Genomic DNA, 11963 nt, shown 5'->3' with positions numbered 1-11963 from the left:
AAGAGGGAGGGAGGGAGGAAGGAGGGAGAGGAGATTGGTGTACTCCCACTTAATGGGCACAATTTAAGGATACATGGCACATCTTTTGGGTGCAGGACACAACTACAAGAGGGATTCTATCTAACAAAGGCAAATACTGTTACCTAGTTGGTTGTACCCTAACATTAACCTAAAATAAACAAATAAACAAACAAATAGAGCAATCCTGTCCTGAGCTTTAAAAAAGAAATAATTGCTTGACTGAATCCTCGGGAAATGTTCTCGCCAAACTTAAGTGCTTTAATAGTTTAATAGTAAAATTTCACAGGGGTTCTCAGTGCTTCAAATAATTACACACACCAGGAAACTAGCAAAGAGAGGTTTCTATCTCCATGTGACCAATTTTTAGCTATATTAAAATATGGTTATTTTTAGTCACAGCTAAAAATATGTTTATAAGAAGCTTACTTTTAATTCTTCTACAGTAGCTTTAATCTTGGCATAGCCCATGTGTTGTTTTCCCATCAAATGGTCATCTACCCGAGACTGGGCATCTCCTACTATCAAAAAGGCTCCACACACTTCACAAACTTCCATCTGTTTTTCTTGGGCAGCAAAACTTTCAATTGTCTGAAATAATATATCAGTTATTACAATAATATATAAAGAAGAGAAACACACAATCCCCTCCCAAATACTTAACATTTAGAACAGATATTTAACGTGTATAAATTGTTATTTTCTGTTTTCCCAAAGCAAAACTACTATAGCAACTGGTCAACTATTAGAAAAGGAATCATGTCAACCGCAACCAATTTGCTATGTTGTACAGGAAACACATTGAGACTTATTCTTCAACTGTTGAACAGCCACAGCACCTTAGAAAAAATTCAAACTAACTTTCAGAAAACTACTTATTTTAGTCTGAATTCATTTCTTGCTTAGGTTTAACAGGTGTGATGTCCACATTCAAAAATCATTTAATTCAGTTCACTTAAAAAAAAAATAAGAAAAGACATTTTAAAAATATCAAGGAACTTATTAACTCACTGAGTATAATCTGAACATATCCTATTCAATACTGGGGAACCAATGACCAATTTTCTTCTACCATCAACAATCTCTAAAACATGTATATTATTATATTCTCCACATAGAAGTTAAGAAGGTAGGAGATCTTAGAAGAATCACAAGCAGGAAAGAAAAACATAAAGGTAGAAGATCCTTGTAAATGTGAGCCAATTTCTAACTAAGGTAAATAAAGGAAAATAATTTAGGATTCATGGCAGAGATTTGCAAACCAACAACCAAAAGACTGTATTTGTAAATACAGTTTGACTGAAAAAAGCCACATCTATTTACTTATACGTAAAGACTAAGACTGATTTTATAATACAAAAGCAGAGTTTAGTAGCTGCCAGGGACCCTGTGGCCTATAAACAAAAAATATTTGCTATGCAGCCCTTTACGAAGTTGGCCAATTTTCAATTTAGAACATTAGAAAACTGTTTCCAAAGGTTCTTAAACAGAAATAGGTACCCAATCATCCACAATGAACAGGCCAGGTAATTTAAAATAAGGTTGTTATACTCACGGAGGTTGTGGACCTAAGCAATTCTCTCTCTTCTTTTAACTGTTCAACTAATTTCATCATCCCCTGGGCCTCCTCTACCTTTCCTTCAGATCCTAATTCTTCAATCTGAAAGGGTGAGGAGAAAAACCAGTCAAAACTTCTCTTTCTAACCAAACTATTTTCTTTCTTGCCCATGCTTCATTAGCATTTAGTGTCTATTCTCTATCTTTTAAATGAGTCTAACTGATGAGTGATAAAATGTATTTTTTTATCCTGCAGTATTTGATAAATCTGGACAGAAGTATATACCCATGAAATCATCACCACCCTGTGGATAATGAACATATATCCATTATCCCCAAGAAAGTTTCCTCTGGCCTCTTTTCAAGACTTCCTCCAACCTCAATTTCATACACATCCCTAGACAGCCACTGATCTTCTTTCTGTCCCTATAGTTTGCATTTTCTAGAATTTTATATAAATTGAATCATAAACAGTGGTGCCTGTGGCTCAGCGAGTAGGGTGCTGGCCCATATACTAAGGGTGGCAGGCTCAAACCTGGCCCCGGCCAAACTGCAACAAAAAAATAGCCAGGCATTGTGGCAGGCACCTGCAGTCCCAGCTACTCAGGAGGCTGAGGCAAGAGAATCACCTAAGCCCAAGAGCTGGAGGTTGCTGTGAGCTGTGATGCCATAGCACTCTACCAAGGGCGACAAAGTGAGACTCTTGTCTCTAAAATAAATAAATAAAATAAAATAGAATCATACAGTTTATATTCCTTTTTTGGTCTGGCTTCTTTCACTCAGGCTAATTGATTTGTCCCTATTGTTACATGTAGTTAATTCTTTTTTGATACTAAAGTGGTATTCAAACATATGGATACATCACAGTTTAATTATTCTTCACTCACTGCAACCTCAGCATCCCGAACAGCTAGGGCTGCAGGCGCATGTCACCACACTCAGTTCATTTTCAACAAGGTCTCACTATCATGTCCAGGCTGGCATCAACTTCCTGGGCTGAAGCAATCCTTCCACCTCAGCCTCCCAAAGAGCTGGTATTACAGGCATGACCCATAATGCCTGGCTGCATTATTAGTATTTTAAGAAACAAATTCTTTTCCAGGTGCTTATAATATTTTATACTTCCACTAGCAGTGTATGATATTTTCAGCTGGTCCACATTCTTGCTAACACTTGGTATGATCAGTCCTTCCAATCTATACTTCTCTAATGACTAATAACATTTAGGTTCTTTTCCTATTTATTTGCCATTTTTGTATTTTTGCTGGTTAAGTGCCTGTCCTAAGTAGTTTCTGACATTAGTGCACATAATTCTCACCTGCTGCAGAAGCACATCAATTTTGTCTGTTAGAACCTGAATTTTTTCTTCATTTTTGCCTGTTGGGCCAGCTGCCTGTTAAAGACAATAAAATCTATTTCAAACAAGTAAAATTCAAAGATAACCATTCAAACTCTTACATACCACACATATTATTTCTGTTTACTATCTTCAATTTCTATTAGTCAATTACATACAGGGTGTCCAAAAGTCATATAATTTCCCATTTTCCCTTTGTACAGTAACTTAAGAAGCACCCCATATTTTGCCAGTCACTGATATTTAAGAGGAAAATCTTATGATTGGCAGTATCAATGTATTTAGTAATAAAGACTGAAAAAAAAACATTGCCTTTTATGTTTTAAATCATTCTGTTTTTTTTAAAAGTTTTAAATCATTCTAAAAGAACAAAGTAATGAATAGAAGACAGTTTCAAAAACATGTAGTTTAGGGAGGTCTGAGTCTCCAGACAACACAGGCTCTTTACAATAACTGTAAATTCATTTCATACTTACCCCAGAGGACTGCTGGTTTTGAGATAACGCCAAACGAGCATGGCCTCGTCTGATTCTACGTTCTACTTCTGCAAGTAAGCTCTGTAAGTATCGCAAAAAATCTCTCTCATAGCCAACTTTCATAAAACGAGAACTCTTCTCATACCTAAAAAAAATGAGAACAAAACAAGCAATACTTTCTAAATATTTATCCATTACTACTCACATACTCTATCTCAACCAGTCTCAATAACAGATGCATTTAGGCTAAAGAGAAAACCAGGTGAATATGAAGTGAATTTCTGGTTGCCATTAGGGGAAGTAAATACAGAGCATTGTGTTGGGTTCAAAGCATAGGTTTAACACAAGGGTTTGACTACCAGCTCTACCACTGTACTGGATCTGTAACCCTGGACCTGTAGGTCATCTATAAAATCAGGGCTGTTAAAAATCAAATGTCACAGGAAAAAAGCCCGGCATATAGTACATACTCATATGGAGGTTAACAGAATCATTACTGAAGCTATATAACCTTATTACCATCCCTAGCTATTGACTAGACTTCTCTCAAATGTTCATTTTGCTTAATTTCAACCATTTAATTCCATCCTTGTTCCCTTTAACCAATAATGACTAGGGACGAAAATGACAAAAAAGCACACAACTTACTGTTTTCGTAAGTTTTCATCATGAATTTTTTCACATGGGCCTGGGGGGGGAAAAAGAAATAAGAATGTATAAATTATCCATGACACCAACAACCTTTCCCTTGCCAAAAAAAAAAAAGGAAGTTATTTTTTCTTTTTTAAAAGAAAAAGATGTATTTTATCACTAAGTAGTCTGGAGACACCTAAAGTGATCCTACTGAACTATAAAACATTATAGCCAAATAGCCCACGAAAAGTGAGCTCCTCAGTCTTCAAGGTCAATATAACAGAGAGCAACTAAAGGGTAAAAACATGTAGAAGGGAAGGGGAGAAAAAAAGCAAGGAAAGAAGGGGAAGAAGGGAAAAATTGTTCCTTACTGCTACCACAGAAAACTCTGGATCACTGGTCTGAACCACATAAGATACCTCCACATAAAGTTAAACAGCACAAGACTAATACCCTAAGTCCTACTCTTCCCACCTCCAAAAGGCAACCAAGTTCAACTTTTATATGTTTCTTTATTGAGGAAGTTATCTCCACATTTCTAAAGTTTATTTCACTTTTTCTTGATTTATTAATCTCAGACATCAAAATTTTACGCAAAACCAACATTCAGTGTTCATAGTTTGACTATGCAAGTACTGTTCATTGTTAGGCCAAACAAAAGATGCATTATGATGAAACTGCTGATACACTTTTCATGGAATTTTTTCATTTGTTTAGTTTTCTACAAATCTATTTTCAAATTCTTCTTAAACACTTTAACTCAGCTACAGAAACTGTCTCAATATTATTATTTCCCTTAAGACTCAAAATACATCAGATAATCACTTTCATTTTCTTCCATGAGCCTTCTGTCCTACTTCAACCTGGGATACTCATTTTCTAAGTTCACTATAGAGTTGTGATCTTGATGAAATCCTTTTCTGCCCTGTTATCAGATGAGTTTGGTTAGATTCTCTTGTTTTTCTCCTTAGCTTTGCATATTTTGGTTTCCTGAGAAAAAGTCCGTAGGAGCTTAAATTTGTTGAGATCTTTTATGTCAGAAAATGTCTTCTTTCACCTTCATACATTGGTGTTTGCCTATATACCTAGCCTTGGCAAAAGTATGCTTTCGGTAAGAACCCTGATGGTGTTTTTCTCTGTTGTCTTCAAACTTCCTGCATTAGTACTGACCAGTCTTAAGCCATTTGGATTCATAATCCTGTTACCTATAGTCCTCATGTTCTGCACATGCCTTGCTATGAATCCCTTTCCTTCACTGTCTTGATCACTTATATGACCTACTTTACAGACTGACATCCTTAGGTACTGCAAAATTTTTTCTTAAGCTATTTCTTTGATAATTTCCTTCCCTTTCTGTTTACTCTATTCAGAACTATTAGTCAGCTTTTAGACTGAGCTAATTTTTTTAAAATTTAACAATTTCTGTTCTGTTGCCCAACATTTCAGCAAATTTCCTTGATTTTATTTTCAAATCTTTCCAGTGATTTTCTTTCAGATTTGTCCAGGTCTAATTTCTAAGTGCTTTTTCTTTTTCAAAAGTTCCCTTTTTATGGCCTCCAATAAGTTCTAATGAATACAATATCCTCACATTTCTCTGAAGATACTACATTTAGTTAAGATTTTTAAAAATTTCTCTAATTTCACTAAGTTCTTCTTTCTCTTTTGGTTTTGATCTCTCATGTTGAGGGTTTTCTTCAAATGTGTAGCTGGTGCTCCTTGGCTGGTAACTGGTTTTTTAAAAAAAACCTCCATGGAAGTTACTATGGTTAGGCAGGGTTTGTCAACTAGTGCTTCACCACAGGAAAACCAGGCAGTTTAAGACTCTTTATTTAATAGATTCCCCAAAGGTCAGTACCTGTAGAGATCACTTCTCTGGAACTGTTTACTTTCTCTAGATAAGAATCTTCTTCTCTTCTGCCTGGGGGAAAACATCTGGCTGTATCCTTCTGGGAACAGGGTAGAGGAGAGGCTCACTATTGAGAATACAGACTCATTTCATCTCTTTAAAAGTCTTATTTTACACTCACTACCACCCTGTGGTAATTCTAGAATCTTAAAATCTAGACTCTTTTCGCCTTAATGTATTCCTAATGCTCTAAGGCAAACCCTGCACATAATGAATTAATTGCTTTTATGTATTTAGAATGATAGAAGTTATGTATCAACCTTGAGAGAATTAAGGAAATAGTGAATTACTTTTTAATTTGTGGTGCAGAAGAACTAGAATTTCTCTAGTTCAATTTCTCTGGGTCGGGGGACCCCTATTCTCCTGAGATACTGGGGTGGGAGATCAGTAGATGTACAGGACAATCTAGACTAGTGGCTCTCAAATGGAACACTTTTGCACCCCAGAGAACATTTGGCAATGTCTGAAGACATTTTTTGGTGTCACAATTGGGGGTACTACTGGCACCTAGTGGGTAGAGGCCAGGGATGGTGCTAAACATCCCATAATGTACACAACAGCCCCCTCCCAAAACTGTCCCAACAGTACCAACGTTGAGAAACCCTCAACTAGACTAATCTCTCTCACTTTCAGATCCATGACTCAACCCTGCCTTCTGTGGTACCTGGTGCCTTCAAATCCTGAGCCTGTCCATGGTTCTGCTGCTCAAACACTTGCTTCTGTTTAGTAGGCCCTTCTGCAGGATTTTAGGGTACAGGTTTCTCTGCTTTGTTGAGTTTGCTGCTACTCCTCCATCCACTTGTCATCTTCCAAAAATTTGCTGACATCTCTAATGTTATCTCCTCTTCCATTTACATCTTTTTTTAAATTTTCATTTTAGTGAGGTTTTGGGAGGGAGTGGAAATAGACATGTATGTTTAATTAAACCACCATGTTTAATCAGACTGACATTAACATTCATAAATATCTAAGCCAAAAATTACTTAGACTATCTTTAAGGAAAAAGCCTAATTCAAATTACCAAGAACCAGTTTTTTAAAAGTCATAAATTTGATAAAAGTTACACAGAAAATTCACTTACCAAGATCAGAACGAGTATTTGTGAACAATTCCGCAGGACAAAAACCACAGAGATAATATTTACAAACCTAGTGAAGAAAAACAAAGGTACTTTACTTTTTTAAATTGTTCATTTTTAAAACTATTTTGGAAAACAGTACTAAATAACTATTTTCTAATTTCTTGATATATATATCTTTCAACTAAGTAAGTATAAGAACCATTTCATTTGCTGGGCTTAGCACCTGTAGCTCAAGCAGCTAAGGCGCTAGCCACATAAACCAGAACTGGCGGGTTCAAATTCAGCCTGGGCTGGCCAAACAACAATGACAAATACAACCAAAAATAGCCAGGCATTGTGGCGGGTGCCGGTAGTCCCAGCTACTTAGGAGGCTGAGGCAAGAGATTCGCTTAAACTCAGGAGTTGGAGGTTGCTGTGAGCTGTGACGCCATGGTACTCTACCCAGGGTGAAAGCTTGAGGCTCTGTCTCAAAAAAAAAAAAAAAATTCATTTGCTGAATCATATTAATGAGGTAAATTAGTGACACTTAGACTTCCAAATTTCAGTAAAAGAAAAAATGGTGCTGTACTGACAAAGTTACCAATATTTTCTACTATTTTTAATATCACCTGCAGGTCCCCCAATAGCAAAAACAAGCAAGGGAAAGACATCACAGAAAAAAGGGAAAAATCTTTATTGTAAAATAGAAAACCTACATTATTCTAATTTTTTTAAATAGACTAGGACCTATTTTGTAGGTTAGGATTTAGAAATCAATGTCTAAATCACAGATATGTGTGACACTCATTTAAAGCAACCCAGTGCCATTATTTTTGCTTAAAGGATCTTGTAATACGCCATAGAATGTACTGGGTAGTTTCATACATGCCAATACTTTATTGAATGACTCTTGGTGAGTTTCTATGGTATGGGAAAAAAAACTATTAAAATGAAACCAACTTTTAATTTTCTCCTACTGGTACTTCTATAACTCCTTCAGATGTAGTTAGTCCAGATCTGCTCTATCCCATATTTAATACTGTAACACTGTAAACCAAACCATGTTAATCAAAATTCCAAAGCATCACCCATCCTTCACATTTAACTGCATTGCTGCTACGTGGATTATCAACACAACTATATCACATGACAGAAAAAATAGTGTTAAATTTAAACCTGAGAGTTCTTTCTAGACACTGAGGAATGGCTGCTAAGCTGAAAAGATTGTTTTCTGGGGCTGGGCCTGGATTACAACTGTAATCCCAGCACTCTGAGAGGTCCAGGCAGGTGGACTTGCCTGAGCTCACAGGTTTGATATCAGCTTGAACCAGAGCAAGACTTCACCTCTAAAAATAGCCAGATGATGTGGTGGGTCCCTATAGTCCCAGCTATGTGGGAGGCTGAGGCAAGAGAATCACCTGAGCCCAAAAGTTTGAGGTTGCTGTGAGCTGTGATGTCTGAGGGCGACAAAATGAGACTCTACCTCAAAAAAAAAAAGGATAGTTTTCTACCTCAAAGGCTTTACACACTCATTTGAAACAATGTTGTTCCATAAACTGAAGTCAGAAGGACTAAAATTGTAAAACATATCTAAACAACAGATTTAGTTTTATGCCAGTATTATCCTGGCATACACAGCCTTATGTCTTAGCATCTTCGTACTTTTATTTTTTCCTTATAAGTTCCAATACTTGATTTTTCAGATTATTCTTTATCTTTACAGCTGGGCACAGTGGCACAGGCCTGTACATCCAGCTACTTGGGAGAGAGACTGAGGTAGGAGGATTGCCTGACCCTGGAAGTTTGAGGCTGTAGTATACTATTACTGTATCTGTAACAGACAGTACACTACAGCCTGGACAACACTGAGACCATTTCTTTAAAAAAGAGAAAGTAAAATTAACATCTAATTTGTTAAAACTTTCTGTTCACTGTAAGTGTCATAATAAAATACCAAATGCCAACATTCAATATTAAAAAATATTTTGGCTCGGCGCCTGTGGCTCAAGTGGCTAAGGCGCCAGCCACATACACCTAAGGTGGCAGGTTCAAATCCAGCCCGGACCTGCCAAACAACAATGACGGCTGCAACCAAAAAAATAGCCGGGCGTTGTGGCGGGCGCCTGTGGTCCCAGCTACTTGGGAGGTGGAGGCAGGAGACTCGCTTGAGTCCAGGAGTTGGAGGTTGCTATGAGCTGTGAAGCCACGACACTCTACCCAGGGAGATAGCTTGAGGCTCTGTCTCAAAAAAAAAAAAAAAATTTAAGAATTTCTTTTATTTAGGGGAGGATGAGGCAAAGAGTATGCCACTTTTAATGTGGCCTTCGGGCTATTACATTAATTGCCAGAATCTGCTATATTTATAGCTATAAACTATACTTATATAATAATCTTAAAACTCAATTTTGGGGTGGTGCCTGTGGCTCAAAGGAGTAGGGCGCTGGCCTCATTTGCCACAGGTGGCGGGTTCAAACCCAGCTGCAGCCACAAAAAAAGAAAAATAAACAAAAAACAAAACTCAATTTTTGTGTACAGCTCTTATAGATATGTAACTTCATTATTACTATGCATTTTATGTTTACTTATAAACATTTTAATTTCAATTTCTCATTTTTATTGAAATGGGAAACAAATTCCCATACTCCACGGTTTGGAGTATAAAATTTTAAAGATTTTTAGTATAAAATCTATAGATTTTATCTAAAGATTGATTTTGGCTCAGCGTCTGTAGCTCAGCAGCTAGGGCGCCAGCCACATACAGGGGCTGGCAGGTTTAAAATCCACCTGGGCCTGCTAGAAAAACAATAACAACAACAGCAAAACAGCCAGGTGTTGTAGCAGGCACCTGGAGTCCCAGCTACTAGCGAGGCTGAGGCAATAAAATCACTTAAGCCCAAGAATTGGAGTTTGCTATGTGAGCTATGACTCCACAGTATTCTACCAAGGGCAACAAGTGAGACTCTGTCCTGAAAAAATATATAAATAAATAAATAAATAAAGATTGATTTCACTGTTTTCAATACAACTTCCATAGTTAGTCATCATGACAACATAACTCTACTGTTACTTCTTAAGTATAAACTATCACAATCTCTACTGATCCCTCAGAATAGCTCATCATTAAATCAAGAGGACTAAAACCCATCTCTATTCTTTCTCTTGACTCTAAAATAAAACCACATACAAATTCAAGCTATTTCTAGTAAAGAACAATACATTACTTATTGATACAATAAGTAAAAAGACACAGAGAAGTATGGAATAGTGAAGCAAGCATCTGTAATAGGTATGCTTTGGAAAGGCAACCCAGTACAGAGTTCAAAACTTGGTTGCCACTTAACTGCTACAGAAGCACAGGTTATATATAATTCTGCCTTGATTTATTCACACAAAAAAAGGAGATAATAAATATCTCCAGTGAATATTAAATGAATATTAAAACTAGGGGGAAAGGGTGAGTTAGCCTTATTTTTAAAATACTACCAATTAATTTTTAAAATGCTTTTAGGCACTATGAAGTATAGGCCAAATAAGACATGCCTGTCGGCTCGGCGCCTATGGCTCATCCGTCTACTGCTCCAGCCACGTACACCTAAGGTGGCGGGTTCGAATCCCCAGCCCGGACCCGCCAAGCAACAATGACGGCTGCAACCAAAAAATAGCCGGGCGTTGTGGCGGGCGCCTTTGGTCCCAGCTACTTGGGAGGCGGAGGCAGGAGACTCGCTTGAGCCCTGGAATTGGAGGTTGCTGTGAGCTGTAATGCCATGGCACTCTGCCCAGGGGGACAGCTTGAGGCTCTGTCTAAAAAAAAAAAAAAAGACATGCCTGTCTGTGGGCTAACCAGGAGCTATCAAATTTAGTTCAATCACCCAATCTAACAGGAAAAGATTGAAATAAACCACATGACCTGCCCTAAAGGCATCCAGCTACTTTAAGAGAATCCGGACTAGAACCTATTTTCCCAATTCGGTTCAGTGTGCCTTTTCCACTCTTCAACACTCAAGATACTGCATGACCATTTAAAAGTACATCAAAATTGTTTGTTACTCTATCCAGGCTTGGCACCTGTAGCTCAGTGGGGTGCCAGCCACATACACCTGAGGCTGGTGGGTTTGAACCCGGCCCAGGCTAGCTCAAGAACAATGACAACTCTATCAAAAAAATAGCCAGCCATTGTGGCGGACGCCTGTAGTCCCAGCTACTTGGGAGGCTGAGGCAAGAGAATCACTTAAGCCCAGAAGTTTGAGGTTGCGATGCCCAACATTCTACTGAGGGCGACATAGTTGAGACTGTTGTCTTAAAAAACAAAACAAACAAAAAAACCAAACTGTCAAAAAAATTAAAACAATATCTGGTGTTAGATACAGTGATGGTAAAGCGACATGAATACTAGAGGGCCAAGGGACAATTTGACAGCATCCACCAAAATGTAAAATTGCTTTTTACATTTACTTTTACTGTTACTAGGTTACTTTTACTGTTCTAGGAAGCTATCCTACAAGTGGATCAGATATATTAAAACATACTGGAATATTCACTGCAGCTTGGTTGGCCAACAGCAAGAGAATAAGACATCTAAATATTGAACAGGAAACAAACAGTAGTTGAAGGAATTTTAGTAATTCTAAGCTCCGAAAACATAAAAGAGTAAAACCAATTCTCTCATACCTCAATGTAATCAATCCTTAAATGAGAAAATCGTTTAATGTAAGGAAGACACATGTATTGGTTTTAAGTACAGTATGCTAACACACCTTAACAAGCAGTCCTTTTTCTCTAGCATTTACTTCTTCAAACACAGGTATTCTCAATCCCTAATATGAATTTCTTCCAATCACAAAAGTACACGAAGAACATCTTAATGACTTTTTCCGTCTATATCTACTTAAATCAAACAGCAAGAAACATTAATTCTCCCATTAGCTAAGCAAATATTTTCTTTTCTTTTTTTTTTTT

The 11963-nt window shown here is 37.2% G+C and overlaps 1 protein-coding gene across 6 annotated transcripts in view; it reads right to left on the bottom strand.

Annotated features, from left to right (window-relative positions):
* The window catches only part of LUC7L3 (LUC7 like 3 pre-mRNA splicing factor), a 31051-nt gene that overhangs the window by 7329 nt on the left and 11759 nt on the right, over positions 1-11963 (bottom strand). For 4 of the 6 annotated variants that reach the window (XM_012811536.1, XM_023519207.1, XM_023519208.1 and 1 more), the window contains exons 2-7: positions 7029-7095; positions 4057-4096; positions 3409-3553; positions 2894-2968; positions 1574-1678; positions 448-609 (exon numbers count right to left, since the gene is read on the bottom strand). In XM_012811536.1, coding sequence (XP_012666990.1) covers positions 448-609; positions 1574-1678; positions 2894-2968; positions 3409-3553; positions 4057-4096; positions 7029-7095 — 594 coding nt within the window. Of the gene's footprint in view, positions 1-447; positions 610-1573; positions 1679-2893; positions 2969-3408; positions 3554-4056; positions 4097-5896; positions 5988-6611; positions 6805-7028; positions 7096-11963 lie in introns of all 6 variants that reach the window. The other 2 variants (XM_023519209.1, XM_023519210.1) reach the window with 2 other exon arrangements.

This window comes from Otolemur garnettii, unplaced genomic scaffold (assembly GCF_000181295.1).
Source record: "Otolemur garnettii isolate 467f Iridium unplaced genomic scaffold, OtoGar3 scaffold00162, whole genome shotgun sequence".
Taxonomy (NCBI): Eukaryota; Metazoa; Chordata; class Mammalia; order Primates; family Galagidae; genus Otolemur; species Otolemur garnettii.
The sequence above is the reverse complement of the archived record's forward strand: the minus strand, read 5'-3'. Positions and strand labels throughout refer to the sequence as shown.